Source organism: Protopterus annectens, chromosome 13.part0 (assembly GCF_019279795.1).
Source record: "Protopterus annectens isolate FY-2018-M chromosome 13.part0, PAN1.0, whole genome shotgun sequence".
NCBI classification, from domain to species: domain Eukaryota; kingdom Metazoa; phylum Chordata; order Ceratodontiformes; family Protopteridae; genus Protopterus; species Protopterus annectens.
In genome coordinates this window covers 494,677,159-494,696,953 of record NC_056747.1, presented here as the reverse complement: position 1 = coordinate 494,696,953, position 19,795 = coordinate 494,677,159, and the positions used below count along the sequence as shown (strand labels likewise).

General features: G+C 38.7%; 1 protein-coding gene across 1 annotated transcript in view; it reads right to left on the bottom strand.

Annotated features, from left to right (window-relative positions):
- The window catches only part of LOC122787922 (kinesin-associated protein 3-like), an 815,339-nt gene that overhangs the window by 265,476 nt on the left and 530,068 nt on the right, over nt 1-19,795 (bottom strand). Inside the window, exon 6 of the mRNA XM_044054849.1 lies at nt 14,379-14,544. Within this exon, the coding sequence (XP_043910784.1) occupies nt 14,379-14,544 (166 nt within the window). The remainder of the gene's footprint in view (nt 1-14,378; nt 14,545-19,795) is intronic.

Sequence of the window (19,795 nt, the reverse complement as noted above, 5' to 3'; positions counted from 1 at the left end):
TTATCTCCCATTCTTTCTGCACTATATGATGAACCACTTGCCATAAGCTTGTATAACACTAGGTGGCAACAGTACTATTATTATGGGAGCATGGAAAAATAAATTGCAATGTACAGTGATGATCTGTTGTATCTAGGAGAACCAGAGAAAGAGATCTAGATAATAAATTTGTTGAAGTTCTTTTTTCTTTTTTTAACATCTTTATTAAATTATCACTTAAGATACAGGTACACATACATTAACAAAAAAGAAAGCAAATCATATTGACATTTTTCATTTGCATGCATTACATGTATATATTCTTTCTTTACAACTCTCATTTAGTCCATTATTTAAATTGTTCAATTCCTGCCTTCCCTTAAATCTTACTTCTCCTGAACATTATTTTACATGCAGTGTTCCCAGAAATGCCATTTAGTCTATGTAATTTGTTCTTCCCCTTTTCTAAAGATCTCATTTCCAATTCTTTTATCTGTTTTACAATATTCAATATTTCAAATACGGGTGTATATCACATAATCAAAATCCCAAAATATCGAACACCATAAGCTCGAACTTAGAATGTCAAAATGTGATATAATCGAAAGCTCAGAACAGCAAATTTTCCCCATGGAAAAATTTGATGTTCCGAGAAAAAAAACACACAACACAAGCACACCAAAAAAAGTAATCCACACATCATCTTATTCTTTCGGCTGCTCCCGTTAGGGGTCGCCACAGCAGAACAACTGTTTCCATTTCTTCCTGTCCTCTGCATCTTGCTCTGTCACACCAACCACCTGCATGTCCTCTCTCACCACATCCATAAACCTTATCTTAGGCCTCCCTTTTTTCCTGTTACCTGGCAGCTGCATCCTTGGCATCTTTTTCCCAATATACTTTGCATCCCTCCTGAGCACATGTCTAAACCAATGTAATCTTGCTTCTCTGGCTTTGCCTCCAAACCTTCCAACCTGGGCTGACCGTCTAATATACTTATTCCTAATCCTGTCCAGCCTAGTCACACCCAGTGCAAATCTTAACATCTTCAACTCTGCCACGTTAAGCTCTGACTCCTGCTTTTTTGTCAATGCCACTGTCTCCAACCCATATAAAGTACAGTTTTGTACCTACCATAAATGTAGATGTCCGAACTGGATAGCATCTGCAGTCATAACAAATGGGTTGTCCTGTCATCAGGCAGCCCTTCGGTCGGCCGGATTCCAAAGTCCGGGTCCGGCTTCGGCTGATGTCGCACTTCACCCGACGTCATCTCTGCTGGTCTTCGGGTATAAAGGCATCAGCCGACGCCATTTTCCTCAGTGTTTCTTGCCCCAGATGCCAGTTGCCCTCTTGGAAAGCTAAATTTTGGATAAATGCCAATGTTTCCAAAAAGGTAGAAGGCAAACAAAAAATAATCATGTATGTACATATATACAAACAAATACACCATAAGAGACTCCCTCCCAGCTAGCTATTAGGAGGATAAATACCCTAGGAGTACCACAGAGGGAAGGAGGGTAATCCTGACTGCAGATGCTATCCAGTTCGACATCTACATTTATGGTAGGTACAAAACTGTACTATGTCCTTCATGGATGCATCTGCAGTCATAACAAATGGGTAGAATACCATAGCCAAACTAGGGGTGGAGGAAGAAAATTTATGGTGTAGTTAGGATCCCTTGCAGTACAGCAGTGGCAAACCCTGCTCGGGATCTAGAATATAGAGGTAAATTATAATGCTTGGCAAATGTATGCACGGAGGTCCAAGTAGCCGCCTCAATAATGTCCTTGGTTGCCACCTCTTAAGAAAGCTGTGGTAGTGGCTGTAGCCCTTGTAGAATGAGGTCTTATGTTCTGTGGAATTGGTTTTCCATGGTAGGAGTAACAGAATCTTATGCAATTTCCTATCCATTTGGAGATTGTCCGTTTTGAATTGCTTTTCCTTCCCTTCCTGTTGCATAGGCTACAAAGAGCTGGTCAGTTTTTCTGTTACCTTTGGTTCTGTCCAGGTAGTAAGCGTAACTGTCTATGTACATCCAAGGTATGCATTATTCTTTCACCTCTGTTTTGTGGATTGGGAAAGAAGGTAGGTAGGTGGATTGCCTGGTTTAAAGACACTCTGGATACCACCTTAGGCATAAATGTAGGATTAGTTCTCATGGACACCCTATATTGATGGAAGATTAGAAGGGTTGCACTGCCATTAAGGCCTGTAGTTCAAACCCTCCTTGCTGAAGTAATAGCCAGTAGGAAAGCAGTTTTCCATGACAGGTGTTGTAGATCTGCTGCTGCTGCTGGTTCAAACGGAGGGAGTGTCAACTTTTCTAGTACAAAATTCAAGTCCCATGCTGGTAATGGTGGTTTCCTAGGAGGTTTTACATTCTTGATCCCTCTGAGGAACTGCCTGAGTAGAGGATGTGAAAAGACAGGAGGATCAAAGCTGTATTCTGCTGGAAATAGCTGATGCATGTATCTTGATGGAGGAATAGGACAGGCCTGTATGTAGAAGCTCTGCCAAGTACTCCAGAATGTTAGCAATATCTATGTTCGACACATCTTTTCCTCTTTCAGTACTCCAAATGACGAACCTTTTCCATTTTCCTGCATAGTTCCTTCTTGTTGAAGGTCTGCGGGCTTCAAGGATAATGTCTTTAACCCTTTGTGAAAGGTCTGGGTTAGTTACTGCTATGTGATGTTCCAGGCAGTCAGTTGCAAGGTTTTTAGGTTTGGATGTATGATGTTGTAGTTGTTCTGAGTTAACATCAGAGGCATCAGGGGTATTGACCACATTTTCTCCCGAGACATGCTCCTCAGCAATGGGTACCAGTGTTGTCTTGGCCAGTTCGGAGCTATCAGAATTATCCTTGGACGTTCCTCTTTGATTTTCAGTAGTACCTTGTGCATCAATGCATCAAGGGAAGAGGTGGAAATGCATATGCTGTCAGGCCTTTCCAGCAGAAGGATAGAGAGTTCCAATGACAAAGCTGCTTTGTGGATTCCCCATTTGTCCTTGCCAGTCTCACTATATTTTCCTAACTGACTGAAGAATTACTGTTCCTTACTTACTTGCTAGAGCAAGGCAAGATGAAGTGGTTGAGTGTCTTTGCTGTCAGTTTCAGTAACAGAGTGCTGAGTGTCTTCTGTCACATCTCTTACTAGTATTTAAATATTGACATCACACCTGGTCCCCTGATACTGTGGTTCCCATACTCCCCCCCCCCCCCCCCATCTAGAAACCTGAGCCAGGATCTGGCACAAATGCATCACAATACACACTTAGAGCTTTGCTAGGGCATCTGGAGAATGTAAAACAATTCCAATACATTCATCCTTCTGCACAGACTAACCAGCCATTCTCTGGTACTCCAAGGTAGGAATTAGCTTACCGCTAAGGAAAATAAGAACAAGACCCCAGCCCAGACACTGCTCTGCTGTATTCAGGCCTGTTAGAGAAAATGTAAGTCCTAAGCAAAGTCATTTAATTTCAAGCTATTTTTCTTAAGATAAGCTGGACTGAGCTTAACCCCTTCCTTTCCAGCATCTTCTGTTAACATATATACATTTCCTCAAGTTACAACAGCACAGTCTGATATAAATGTATATTTCTTTTCTGTCCAGTAGGACCCACTGTTGATACATTTTTAACAGAAGAAACTTTACAAATAAATTTTTAACACAAGCATCTGTACAAATCAGTCTGATATCCAAATAACATACAATTCTTTAAAAGACTCCAGCTAGTTATGCTGGCATATGTTAAACATGCACTGCCCTACTGTCTTCTTTGTGGCATAGCTGACACTCGCTCACATCGTCACATATACTACAATTACAAGTCATACAAGGTTGCATTTTTGAAGGATCAGCAAAATGACATTACAGCCACCATTGAATGACAGGTATTTCTAACTAGAGTTTTGTCATGCATCTCATAGCTATAATTTAGACGTTCTGATAACCAATGAGGCAATGTTTCTTGGAGACAAAAATGAACAACTGAGAGGTATTTCTAAAAGAATTAATCTTATTCAAATATAATCACAGCAATCTATGCACATCTAGACAGTGCATCAAATATTCTCCTGTTTAAACATTATGAAAGAACACAGGCAACTGTATTGATTGATTTAACCTTATCAAAAAGGTAGGTCTATGTTGTAAGGACAATGTCTTTTTAGATAACAAGGTATGGAGGCTTGTGACTTTAACCAGCAAGGTTGGTTTCCATGGGCTTCTTCTCTGGGGCTAATCAGGAAAAAGAAGCTGCTGCATTTGCAGTTGGTACAGGATAGAAAAATGTCACAGCAAGAATGCTACCCAACTAATGCAAAGATTCAGTGCTATGTTTATACTGAAGGACCACTCACGCAACATTAGAAGACTACTGTGCCTGCCACCAAAGAGATAGCCTCTCCAAGAATATGGACTGTGACTCAAAAGTGGCTAACCATCATGGACCACTCCCACGCCTTCACTGTTTCCTTGGCAATACAGATAACAGTGAGTTTGCCCTGTTTGCTTATATATGACAACAAAGCTATGTTGTCCATGTGTACAGCACTTTAAGGGCATGAGTTTTTAAAGACTTGTAGGGACTAAGGGACTACTCTCTTCTCCAGCACATGCGTGTGCAACTTGGCTTCTAGAGACAACCAGGAACCAGGAACCTTCAACTATCGGGCTATGATAATATTTACCCACTGTGACTTTTGATATAATAACTGAAAGCAGAAGAAGCTTCCTAGATAAAGATTCAGTAATTGAATTTGGTAACTATATACAACATTGAAGGTGTGACTTTGGAAATTCTAAATTCATCTGACAGAAGACCTGAAGATAGAATCCACTGATTTCTGTGTGTTCACTGTAGTACCTGAATGTGACAACATGCATATTGTAACCATACCTCTCAACCTCAACACAAGAAATCTGGGCAAAGCCTAAAATAAGAGGACAAAGGCAAGGAAATAGGGACAGATTTTAAATACTGCTCTTATAAATTTAGACATTTACTAGAATGGCAGAATGTGTGTTAGCATGCTTTTTTCTGACGGATATGAAGTCTGAATCTCAAATACCGGCTATTATTTAGTGACTTCATCCTCAATGATTTGCCAGAAAAGCACTAATTGTATAAGGAAAAATATAAGTAAAAATTCTGGACATTCTGTGGAAATCTTGATAGTTGAGACATATGGTTGCAACAAAAATATAGTTTTTAAGCAAAGACTTTCTGTAGTCTGATACTATACTAGAAGATGAAATACTACTCTCTGCAAGGGAGGATTTTTTTCCTGAGGCACACTAGAGTATCTAACAAACATCCCATAAAAACTATGCTATGCAACAGCCTCCTCTGTAACTCTGCAAAGTTCAATATAATGCTTAAGGGTTGAAAATGATGAATTAAGGACTCCCTGGTTACTATTTTTTTTCAGAGTTAGACCACATAGGAGCCAGTTATCCAATGAGGGAATGACTGATTCCCTGCAATATCTGGTGAGCTGTCATATATTTGGTAAATACCATGGCAGCTGACAACAGACCAGGCAGGAGGCACAAAAACTGAAAATCCCTGACTCCTACCCATGGCAGTAGGAAGCACCCAAACCCTTTGGCAATCATCAAGTATTGTTAGGCATCACAGACGTCAAACATTCACATCCATTCACCCTATGCAGACAAGGAAGAATTCTCTACAGAGAGAATACCCAGAATGCTGTCTTAGGAATTAATTAGTTTAGACTGGTTAAGACTAAGAATGACCTGAGGTTCTTTGTTTTCTTGGGTACTAAAAGGTACTTGGAATAGTACCTGAACTCACTCTCTATTGGTAGGAACTATTTGATGGATAGTTTTAGCATGGAGGCTTGCTAACTCTCTTTGCTGCTATGTTATAATACAGTGGGATTTTGGATACAGAAACAGAGACTGCTACCAGGGTGGGACAAGAGATGAGACTGTGCAGCCTCTGAAAATATCCCTTTCCCTATCCCTGTTCAGAGTGATGGCTATCAATGACAACAGATGGTGGGTCAACTGACCCCATTTGTTGTCAGAGTGGGACAGTCAGGCAAGTTCTCAGGGGTATATCAGAACATTGAATGATTAAAACTGTGAACGCTCTAAACAGTGAAAATGCTGGACCTCAAACTCATTATTGTGGGGGACTGCACTCCCCACACCCCCCGCTAAATATATATTTCAACTCAGAGATCGCACTACAGTGAGGAAAGGGCAAATATTCTGATGTTCACTGTACTGCGATCTCAAAAAAAGCACTTCGAGGTCCGGCATTTAGAGTGTTTGCGATTTTAATCATTCGATGTTCTGATATAGACCCGTTCTCAGGACTACTGCTGCTTTTCTGGTCTCCACAGGTGAGAAGCAAAAATAGCCTTGGTTCTTCTAAGAATTCCAAACTCTGAACAGCCAACCATTCTGGGATGAACCAAGGCCACAGTGACCTTTGTTATGCTGCTGGCACCCCAGCTGTGTCTGCTGTTATTAGCTCCATTTAAAACACAATTGCTTAGGACCCTTCAGTGTCAAACATAATGGACTTTATAGTGTCAGAAAATAGATAGCAACAGCTGTTTCACCTTTTTTCACCTATGCCCTTATGTGGGGACTGAAGAGTTTCATTCCATTAACATGGCACTAAGGAATGACTCCAGGAAATTCTCAGAGAAATCAGTAAGATAGATCCAGGTTTGATGGTGAATACTGATGCCTACACATACTGCTTATGGTGTGCTATCCACAGCACTGTGCTCTAGACACACAGAGAATAGAATTAGTGGAAATAGTTCTAGATTGGGAAATCGGCTTTGCCTAACTCCTCTGCAAGGTCTTACTGGAACCTAATCATATGAGACATAAAATTAAGTGCCCTTATGGAAAAGGAAAATTTTCTCTAAGCTGCAAGCTGTTTGAATAGCAATAGACATGTGCGGCTGAGAAAGAACAGTGCTTCTTGGGATTGGCGGTGAGTTGAAAGTCTGTGTAAAAATGTTTGATACCAAGCCAATTTAAACTTGTAGCTAAGCCCTGAAAGTGGAAAAGACTGGACAAGATCACTTCAGATCTAGAGGGATTTGAAAGGATGCTCCCCTATCTCCCATTCTTTCTGCACTATATGATGAACCACTTGCCATAAGCTTGTATAACACTAGGTGGCAACAGTACTATTATTATGGGAGCATGGAAAAATAAATTGCAATGTACAGTGATGATCTGTTGTATCTAGGAGAACCAGAGAAATAGATCTAGATAATAAATTTGTTGAAGTTCTTTTTTCTTTTTTTAACATCTTTATTAAATTATCACTTAAGATACAGGTACATATACATTAACAAAAAAGAAAGCAAATCATATTGACATTTTTCATTTGCATGCATTACATGTATATATTCTTTCTTTACAACTCTCATTTAGTCCATTATTTAAATTGTTCAATTCCTGCCTTCCCTTAAATCTTACTTCTCCTGAACATTATTTTACATGCAGTGTTCCCAGAAATGCCATTTAGTCTATGTAATTTGTTCTTCCCCTTTTCTAAAGATCTCATTTCCAATTCTTTTATCTGTTTTACAATATTCAATATTTCAAATACGGGTGTATATCACATAATCAAAATCCCAAAATATCGAACACCATAAGCTCGAACTTAGAATGTCAAAATGTGATATAATCGAAAGCTCAGAACAGCAAATTTTTCCCCATGGAAAAATTTGATGTTCCGAGAAAAAAACACACAACACAAGCACACCAAAAAAAGTAATCCACACATCTTCTTGTTCTTTCAGCTGCTCCCGTTAGGGGTCGCCACAGCAGAACAACTGTTTCCATTTCTTCCTGTCCTCGGCATCTTGCTCTGTCACACCAACCACCTGCATGTCCTCTCTCACCACATCCATAAACCTTATCTTAGGCCTCCCTTTTTTCCTGTTACCTGGCAGCTGCATCCTTGGCATCTTTCTCCCAATATACTTTGCATCCCTCCTCAGCACATGTCCAAACCAATGTAATCTTGCTTCTCTGGCTTTGCCTCCAAACCTTCCAACCTGGGCTGACCGTCTAATATACTTATTCCTAATCCTGTCCAGCCTCGTCACACCCAGTGCAAATCTTAACATCTTCAACTCTGCCACGTCAAGCTCTGACTCCTGCTTTTTTGTCAATGCCACTGTCTCCAACCCATATAACATAGCTGGTCTCACTACCCTCTTGTAGACCTTCCCTTTCACTCTTACTGGTACTAGTCTGTCACAAATCACTCCTGACACTCTTCTCCACCCACTCCATCCTGCCTGTACTCTCTTCTTCACCTCTCTTCCACACTCACCATTACTCTGAACTGTTGATCCCAAGTACTTAAACTCATCCACCTTCGCCACAGCTACTTCCTGCATCCTCACCATTCCTCTATCCTCTCTCTCATTCACACACATATATTCTGTCTTAGTCCTGCTGACCTTCATTCCTCTTATCTCTAGAGCATATCTCCACCTCTCCAGGGTCTCCTCCACCTGTTCCCTACTTTCACTACAGATCACAATGTCATCTGCAAACATCATAGTCCACGGGGACTCCTGTCTGATCTCGTCTGTCAACCTGTCCATCACCATTGCAAACAAGAAAGGACTCAGAGCTGATCTTTGATGTAATCCCACCTCCACCTTAAACGCATCTGTCACTCCCACCACAGACCTCACCACTGTCACACTACCCTCATACATATCTTGTACCACTCTTACATACTTCTCTGACACTCCCGACTTCCTCATACAATACCACAAACCCAGCCACTGGGGATGTACAAGCCAGTGCATTTCTTTGTGCCGGTCCCAGGACTGGATAAATGGGGAGGGTTGCATCAGGAAGGACAACCGGCATAAAATTGTGTCAAATCATACAAGCAGACAACAGTACAGAAAAAAAGTAATCCACACATATACACTTAAAATCCTACTTCTAACCCTACACTAAACCGTACATACACTACTATCTATCCACTTACCTTAACCCAAACCCTAACCCTAAGATCTGTAACTATCGCACACTCACCTTGCCTGCTCCCTAACCCTAAAGTCCCTAACTATCACACACTCACCTTACCCGCTCCCTAACCTTAAGGTCCCTAACTATCTCACATTCACCTTACCCGCTCCCTAATCCTAAGGTCCCTATCACACACTCACCTTACCTGCTCCCTAACCCTAAGGCCCCTATCACACACTCACCTTACCCACTCCCTAACCCTAAGGTCCCAAACTATCCCATTCCCACACTCACCTGCACTCGGTCTGTTGGCACACTTACCTTAACCCGGTCCCCAACCTTCGCACCACAGTGGAGAAAATAGCGAAGCGGCAGAAACAGCCCACCGAATTCTTTCCCTAGGAAAGAATTTGATGTTCTGCAGCTTCGCTATTTTCAGTGTTCGCTATTTTGGGTTCAATATTATAACATTTGACGTTTTACTACTTCGATGTTATAATATAAACCCATCAAATACTGCTGATTTAGATTTTGATTTCCATTTTCAAGTAACTGCTTTTTCTGGTCGCCAATAGAATTAAAAATAATAAAGCTATACTATGTTTAGGCAACTCAGATCCCTGTCCTAGTTAAAAAAAATTCTTGGTTACAGCCATTTGCTCTCCCAATATTTCTGACAGAGAATTCTGTAGGGAATTTTTTAAATCTGCCAGCTCGATACCCCACCCCCCCCAAAAAAAATGTTCCCAGTTACTTCTTTCTAATTTGCTGAAATTCTTAACCCAGGACATTTAGCTGGTAAAAAGATGAATAAAAAAAAAAACCTCCATATTTCCCTGACTGTATCAGTGCAGCTAATTATCAATAATAGTCATTCCTAAAGTGGAAAGATGATATGACTCATGGAAAAGCATATTTCCGGATCTTCTGCAGTAAATATAAGCAAAGTGACATTATATTCAAAACGTCTATAGGCATTTCAAGAGGTATCTTTACCTTCTAAACTGATTACAAACTTAGAAGGCAAATAATGGACTTTCTTACAGCATTCATTTCCAGAGGCTGCACACAGTGTAGCAAAAAATAGGCTTATTCTTACTGGCAGTGTTTGAGATTTGTGGCTATGGATCGAGAGCTTTATAATTTAGCAACATGTCTGAAATTTTATAATCCTAATAAATGGAATTAGAAAGCCCACTAAAAATGTTGAAGTTGCACTATCTAGGTAATAGATGGATTATATAACAAATTATTAAATAAAAAAGTAAAGACAAACTAAAATATCAAAGTTGAGGGAGCAACTGATCGCGACATTAAAACTGAATTTGCAAAAAAGCAAACAATAACAGAGTGAGGAGCTGAGACACCTTTCTTTGACTGTGGACTGAAAGGAAAGTAGAGGGTATTAAATGGTTAGGAAAAAGTTTCAGGTTTTGAACACACTGATGTTTAAACAATGACAAGATTTAGAATGTAAACAATGTAAAGCAATTTCTGAATTGACTGAAATGGGTTATTAATGGATGTCCTAAATAATGTGAAACTGACAAGCCATGAAGGAAGAAGGACGACGTACAGTACAAAAGATATTTGAGAAAGGAGGCCCTCTCTATTTTGGACAATGCCAGACATGCATCTTTTTTCCTGGCAATTTCTCTACAAACTCTTGGATTCAGAAAAGATACCAAGGCCTTGTATCAAAAGGTTTCCACATCATGATAACCCTTCCAATTCACAGACCTCTGTATTGATATGGTTTTCTTATGCTGGGGCCTTAGCATGCACAACGGTCTCACTGGGAAAGCCACATTACTGCAGCAGTCCAGGACAGTGGCTAATACTAATTAGCAATATACTCTCCCTAAGACATGTCCTTGACTGATTATAAACTTGGCAAAGTGATTCAGGAACTGTTCTGCCAAGTAATTTTGACTCCTAGAGAAAAAAGTGAATGCCATTCAGACTGAGTTATCCAATTAGAGCAGGTGAAGAGGATCTCTCCGAATCTCAGCCAAATTCTTTTATACTTCATCTTGATTATACAGATTATTTCCTGCATTAAAGCCTTCATGATAGGTGTGTTTTAATGGTTCCTTCGGTGAATCATGTAATAAACTAAAACAGTTTATGTCTGATATTTGGGAAAATATTTGATGTGTTTGGTCTAGAAAGATAATTATAAATGTGCCATGTTTTCTCCTATTTCTATAACACTGGACAGTACTCCTGTAATGAGTTAGCACTACCTAATTATTTGCTACTTCTAGCTGAAAAGGCTATAAAAAGAAAATATAAACATAAGGCTTCTGCCACTAAAGTGAAAGTGTTTCAATTGATGAATGAGTTATATAAATTGGAAGCTATAGCTAAAGATGAGAATATCAGGGAAAAAGCTTAGGAACTTTGAAAAAAAAGTATAGAATTGCCTCTAACCTATAGTTATCCTGAAGAGATGTACAAAGTTTCATGACAGGATTCATGACATCAGTAGCAACAAAGCATTGGTTCTACTGTCAAATGAATCTAGACATCAACTATAGCAAAGGCCACTGCCTTTTAAGTATAAGACTAACTTCTTAACTTTAGGCTGCAGAAATTAATCAGTTACATACCCAGCTCCCCACAAGGGGTCTGTTAGTACCAAAAGCGATTGGCCTTCCCAAACAGGCAACCAGGGGTACTTCAGTATCCGTTAAGAAACCCTTATCCACTAATTATTCAAATGTCTAACATATTCTGCTAAACATACCGAAAAGATTACAGTCTAAACATGTGTAACTAAGAATCACTGAGAAGCTCATGATGCATTTTTTTGTAGCTTTGATGAGACATCACAACCACAGTAATCTACTTATTAAAGGTTTAATAACTAAACCTTCTTTTAAACAAATCCTTATAACTGCCTGATAACTGGTAAGACTACATTAAAGTTCAATTTCAGCAAGCTCTGTGGCACAAAAGGATAAAGCCATGATTACAATCCACCCAATCTGTGTTCAATTAGCAGTCCAGGTGAATGGCTAGGGTGCACAAGCCTAGTTGTGAACTCTGTATAAAATTCCTGATGGAGAGTGAGGATCACAGACGGTACCCAGCCTTCAAGGAGGGCAAATCTGTTGAAAGGTACATTACAAACTAACTGTGGCACAAATAAAGTAATTCTTTAATTCATTCTTTTTTAATTAGCTTGCAAAACAAAAAAGCCCAGTGTACCATCACTGCTATTACAAAGAAACACTTTACATCTTTCTAACCAAATGCCATGTATCCAGTAGAACTTCTACAAGGTCCATGGTTGAGAAATTGAATTTATAACTACCCACAAATGGAGAATGGATAAACACTCAGAAGAGCAGGGTTGATGGTTGGCTGGCAGTGGGGGAGGAGTACTTATTATATAAAAAAAATAACTTACAAAAGTAGCAGGCTGCTCCCTGAAGATACATTTCCAGGGGCTCAATTGCATCTGAAAGCTCTCAATACTGGGCATGTGCAACAAATGTCACACTGCATAACAGACTTCTTTATTCGATAATTTCATAAGATTGACAGTTTTGCATCCTATAATCCCACATACTGCTGCTTCCATGGAAAACAGGGTCTATATTAGATCAGCGAACACTTAAAAAAAGCGAACGCTGATTGATCGAACTTACGTAAGTGAAAGCTTACAATCTCGAACTGTCAGATCAGCGATTTTTTTTCCTAGGGAACAAAATCTCTAATCCAAAACATATACACACAACACAAGCACACCAAACAAACAGCAGTCCACACACATACACCTAAAATCTGACACCTAACCCTACACTAAACTATACACACACACCACTAACTATCCACTTACCTTAACCCAAACCCTAACCCTAAGGTCAGTCACTATCGCACACTCACCTCACCCGCTCCCTAACCCTAACTCACCTAACCTGCCTAACCCTCACGTCCACACAATCGCACACATACCTAACCCGCGCCCTAACCCTAACTCAACTAACCCACCCTAACACTCACATCCACACAATCGCACACTTACCTGAATCCGACCCGTAACTTTCCACCACAGCACTGAAAATACTGAAGCAACAGAAACGGACAACCAAATTCTTTCCCTAGGAAAAAATTCAGGTTTCTGTTGCTTCGATATTTTAAACATTCGCTCAAATAAGTTTGATCAATCAGCATTCGCTTTTTTATGCGTTCGCTGAACTAATATAGACCCTGGAAAACAGGCCACAGTGATGAAATCTCTTTCATCTCAGAACAGCTTTTTAGTTTCCTTTTCTGCTACTATTTGTTCTGTACTAGTCAATAACCCACTGATCTTTTCAGCTACACTGGATGGTTAGGTAAGAAATATTTCAACTTGTATTTGCTCAATCTGTGTCCCGGAGTGTGGGACCCTAGATCAGCTAGAACACCCACCATCCTTAAAAAACCCTAAGTGTTTATCAGAAATGTGCATTTTGGTCACCTAACCCCCCCCCCCCCCATTCTTCAAAAGATCTGAGCCTTCAACAACATGGAGTATAGTAATATGACGAGACAGCACTGAAAAGACAGAATTAGAGTACCTACTATAAAACTGATGATGCTGACTCTGACGTAGAGGAAGCAACAGAAGCAAACAGAAATATCTGACGGACTTGAACTCTTCAACCATTTATGTAAGAGGGTTAGAAAAACCTGTACTGAAGGAGTAGCAAGACAAACATATTCTTTCCAAGGACAAAAATGTAAGAAATATAAGATCCTCTTTCTAAAGAAGAGCATGGAAAGGACAGACTGCTAGTCAGATCATTCAGCTGATAACTCGTACATCAATATTTATTATTTACTATAAAGATTTGGCAACGATTTGATCACACACTTTTAAGTGAAAAGTAAAACAAAGTAACATTATATGGATAATGAATGCTCAAATCTAAGTAGGTAAACATTAGTGGATGTGCAAGCTGCAGAAAACTGAGGACTGCTACCAAAATTGTCTGTGATGTATTGTTTTCATCACCATACACGTGTGATAGCCATCTTAAATTCTCTATGAAGTGGGGTTTCACTTAGGGTTTAGTGCTTCTGATATCTTGATCAATTGTAATGCTGAAATGCAGAGAACAAATGATTAGGCAAGAACTTAGCTGGAACCATGAAGATGTGTTAGTGAATCAGTATGTTTAAACCGCCAATGTGTAAACTGAATAGCCACTCGCCAAAAATTAGTGTTTTATATACTTGTTATAAAAAAAAAAAAAAAAAAAGTTAAGTTACTTGGAATGAATTCAGTGGTGCTTCATATACTCTTGGCAATCAGTCCATTTACTAAAAGTGCTTTCTGATACAGTTACAATTTAATCAGCTTTACAATTGTCTTTTATTGTGAGTTTTAGGACTCACCTGGCTTAAATTTATCTTTAAGATACGGCACCAGACAATATTCCTTTAGCAGTTTTTTCCAGTCAAAATCTTGAATAGTTAAGTTGGACAGTGTGCCTAAGCACTCAAGGACAAACTCTTCATCATCATTATTGGTGATCTGAGCTGCCAATTCTCCCGCATAATTCTAATGAAGAAAAAATAATAATAAATGTTAAATAATTTCAGAAATTTTAAATTTTATACATCATATTTTTGGGAGTGGGTGACTTTAGATTACTGTGAATTATTCTTTTACTCTAACTAGTAACTTTAATGCATTAACACCTGCTGACAGTTGATTAACTGTTGTATTCCTGACTGCCGGCAGGAGAGACTGTAATGACCTACAACTATGAGTCAGAAAGAGCATTAAATGTAAAAAAAACTTTCAGATGAACAAGAAAAGCAGCTTTTTGCATTTCTTGTCTCACTGAAATAACTTACTCATATTTGATATACTTAACACTGGTACTGAATTCCAGAAATTCAGTACGATTAAGTTATAACAAGGAAAAAAAGTGGTGTGTTTGGACTAACTTTCATGAACTGTTGGGTTTGAATGGGACAAGGTAGTCAAACAACTAATATGACAGGGTGAGTAACACCACAGCACAATCAGCACTGGTAGTGTTAATGAGTTGTGTGGTAATCTATGGAGGAGCCTCACTCTTCAAAAACCTCTCTTCGCCATAAATCCATCCAATGGGTCACAATGATGGAAATTAGGCAGTGACTAGTGAACTTGGATTTTGCTCAATTCCTGCTACCAACTTAAGAATCACTATCTTATGAACACTAAACTGCTTACAGAAGGCTGAACCAAAGCACATTGATATACTAGTGTCAGTTCCAGAGTTGCTTCCTGCTTTATTCCCCTGCCTGCCTGCTAGGACTAGACCTGATAAAACTTGAAATGATAAATCAGGTATTCAGAATAGACTGATGGACAGATAAATGACCAAGACAAACGGATGCCACATATTTCCACAACACCAAATAAAACACAGTAAGTGTTAAATACTGGTGAAGTCATTATTGCTATAAGAATGTATTCATCTTTTTCTTTAAAACTGATTTCTATATGTATTTTCTAAACTGCTTTTAAACATCAGGTTGACACAAGATAATTCTACAATACTGAGTATAGGCATGCTCAAATGTGTAACAGAATGTACTGCAAAAGAACATAAAAGAATGCACTTCAAGCTGATGAGACTTGTGATGACATGACCAATGACTATTTCCAAAGGTCACGTAAAAGAACAACAGCCAAGAAAAGGAGCATTTTATCTACTTCCAGGCATATGGCAAGGAAAAGCAAGGAGGAAATGACAAGTTATAATTTCAGCACAGTGAAAGAACAAATAAGAACCTCTGGGTGCTCAAGCTGCGTTTGAACACAGGAATATTTAGAGCTATTAATAAAGAAAATAAGGGACTCAAATTCAAGACAATAAATAGTATGGTAATCAAGGAAAACATGCTTTATTTGCAGATTATATTGTTTTGTGCTTGATAAATCAAGAAAAGTAATTGTTGTGGAACATTTTGAGACAATTTCAAGTCTTTTTGGTATATAAAATAAATGAAGGTAAAGCAAAGGCTATGGTAGTAAACTATCCACCCGTGCATGAACAAGTTCAGCAATACCCATACTTATGGTGACATAAGATGAATTATTTATACATATGGACTAAAAAGGGTTTCTGTTATGGCAACTAAAGATATGAGGGAAGAGACTAAACAAAACATAATGGAACATTTCAGAAAGTGAAGTAGTTCTTGATTATGGGTATGGATAGCAGTGAAAATGTTTTTAGTCTCTTTAGTCTTATATACAGGTCAGGCATATTTTTATCAATAAGAGAAGAAATTGTGAAACATATTTAATAAAGAGTTGAAAGAATTTATTTGGGAGGGAAAGAGAGCAAGATAGAGATAGGTTGATTTTCCACATACAGCAAGGTGGTTTAGGGTTACCTGATTTGAAGAAGTGGAAAAGGAGAACAGAAATTGTACATAATATTATATTTATGAAACAGAGGAAAGTATTTTAAAAACTACTCACTACCTGTAAAACATACACATATCATCATACTTTTAACTTCACAACCTTCCCCGATTGCCTCCTGTCTCTATATTAATTGACTTATAGAATTTGAACTGTTTTCTTGAATCACTATGGAAATGTTTTGAAGGTTATATTTTATATTCCTGTTGCTGTAGTTTACTATTTTCTTGTACACACAAATATTTTGTAGCTTTCTGAAATATTTTTCATAAACTTGTATAAAGAAATATTTCCTCCCTGGGCCTCTACTGAAAATGGGATCTGTGCCCAGTTGGACTTTTCCTGCTAATAAAAAGCAATAAATTAATAAAAGTAAGAGAACACAGGAATGGAGAAACGTTTATTAATTGTTATGTTTGCAAGTGAGGCTACACAAAATAGACAAAGAGGGAGCTGGAATTTACTGGAGGAAATCAGCAAAGGAACCAGTGCACTGGCAGCCAATAACTTAGGAGGGTAATAGACTGGGATTAGGCTAGGCAGAAGTGTAGACTGCAGTTTAGAGACTTCCTTCCCTACGATATAGTGATATCACAGAACATATGAAGAGAAAGGGATAGGGGAGTGCTGAATGAAAGACCAGCTCTGAAAGAGCTTTTAGTTGAGTCTAGAACAGATGCTGCTGTTAAAAAATGGATACCTAGAACTGTGTATAAAACATACTGCATGATAAAATACAGATAGGTAAGTAAACTTACTATAACAGTAAATGTTCTAATAGATTACTATTGCAGTAGCCTAAGGTACAGGTTCTACCCCACTGCTTCTGGACAGCTTTTTAAAGCTAAAGGACTTCCATTTGTGAAGGTTTGTTATGGTCCTCCTCCTTAGCTTGGCTGCAACAATGATGAAATGTATGTAGCCTCAAGAGTCAAACTGAAATGAGATTTTGCCTCCTAGACTGCATAACCAGTCCGCTAGGTGGGGGGTGTTCTTGGTTTTGAGAGACTTTTTCTTTTTCTTTAGAGCCTCCATGTCATTGCTTTTAAAAAGTTTGTAGGCACCTTGCTGATTAAACTGCTTACTGAAAAAGGGGGCTGATGTGTAAGTAACATTTTTATTTGCCTTAAACAATGAAGATTTCAGTCATCTCTTATCAGCTTTCCCTTCTCATCAAACCTCTCAACCACCTCAGTTACAGAAGGGCCAAAAAGAACTTCCTTGGCCAAGGGAGAAATTAAAATTTCAGTTTTAACATCTTCAGGAAGATTTTGAGAACATTACCACGGAAATTTTCTCATGACTAACCCAGAAGCAGCAGCCTTGGAGACAGTATCTACAGCATCATAAGAATACTTTAAGGCATGTTATATAACGTGAGAAGCAGAACGAGGCATTCAAATCATTTTTCACCTCAGAACAGGGAAGGTTAAATTGAAGTTATGTACTCACCTTAACTATGCATATGTGTTGTCCATTTTTATTGTTCCTCAACAGATGGGGTTACAGATCCAACCTCCGATCCAACGTGGCCGCATTCCACAGATGTTGGATATAACTCTTGAGTTTCTCCTTCTACCCATAATGCCCTAGTCTGCCCACAATACCTCCGATCAAGTTTGCTGCTAAAAATATCTTAGAATACAAGAAGGTAAAGAGAACAGTAACAGAACCAGGGATCAAGAAAAACAGATTCCAATAAATCCATCATTTCACTTCAGATGATGACAGAGAAGGGGGAGGTGGGAGGGGAGTTGAGAAAGAATAAAAATGGAAAACACAGCTGTATAGTTATGGTGAGTACATAAGTTTAATATCTGATGTTGCCTTTTTCATTCTTCCTTAATGTATGGGACAGAGTCCCCAGCTACGTATACGTTGGGTGGCCCTCAAGGAAGGATATTCCGGAGAACTGATGAACCAAAGGCAGCTCCACTTATGGAAAACATGTCTAATTTGTAATGAGTAATAAAGGTATGAGCATTAGACCAAGTGGCTGCTGCTCAATTTCATCAATGGAAGTTGTAGACCAGAAGGCAGATGAAATGACCATGGATCTAATTGAAAGAGCGTTAGGTAGTTTGGGGTAGGGAAAGACCTTACTGGGAATATATCCAGAAAATGTAATTAGTTATCCATTTGGCCACCATAACCTTAGAAACTGGAGATTCCAACCTGCTAGAAGAAAAAGAGACAGAGTTGGTCGGTTTTTCAGAAATTTTTTATTCTGTATAAGCAGAAATGCTGTTGTCTATGCACATTTAAAAGGTGCAGCATGTATTCTCCTTTGTTGGAAAATTTTGGAAAGACGACTGGTCAACGAATGGTTTGATTTATGTTTGATTCAGATGTCATTTCTGGTAGGAAAGTGGGATTTGTTCGTAAGGTAACAATATCTTTATGAAAAACTGTGTAAGGGGCTATGGAAGAAATAGCCTAGAGTTTGGAAATCCTTTTTGCAAATTTAATAGCCACCAAAAAGGCTGTTTTCCAAGAAAGAATTTTTAAATAATTTTATTCTGAAAGTTCAAATGGTTGCTGGGTTAAACCTTGAAGTACTACTGTAAGATCCCAATGAAGTGACGGATCTTTCACTGGAGGTCTGAGCAAGAAGGTGCCCATTAGGAAAGCCTTGCACAACTTGGAAGCAACCAAGCTAGAAGCAAGGTCTCTTGCGTGAAAATTTGATAAGGCTGCCAAGTGTACTCTGATTGTGGAGAAACTAGCATCTTCTTTAAAGAGAAAAGCTAAAACTAAGGAAAGGAAAGGGTAAGATTTTTAACAGAAAGAACTACCACAATGGTAGTGAAAAATATCCTGTTAAACTGGGTAGGAAAAGAAAAATAACAATAAAGAAAGAAAAAGTACCTTACTGAGGTAAAAAGCTAATGATAAGGAAGACCAAAGCTGAGAAGGAGGAAATATTAACAAAATATTTAAGGATATAAGTAAATAATTATATAGGCAAGGATAAAGAGATTTCTAAGAAGAAAAAAACACTTACAAAATACTCGAAAATAGTTGAAAAATGCTCAGAGAGAGGATCTGTGTCCATGCGATAAAGGTGACAAATAAGATCCAAGGTACTGTGGGTGGACTAGAGCATTACGGGTAGAGAGAGGAGCTCAGGAGTTGGATTCAAATTCTGCAGAATGCAGTCAAGTCATATCAGAGGTCGGATCCAAAACCCCATACACTGAGGAAGAATGAAAAGAACATCAGATTAGTTGACTTCTGCTTGTTCTCAAAAGATGTATGTAAAAACTTTGACATGTGAACCAGTTTAAAATTCTTAATGCTAAGGTGGTAGAAGAGTACACATTCATTCCAGATTTTTCCAATGTTTTATCATCATAATCAGAGAGAATGGGGTTAGCTTAGCAAT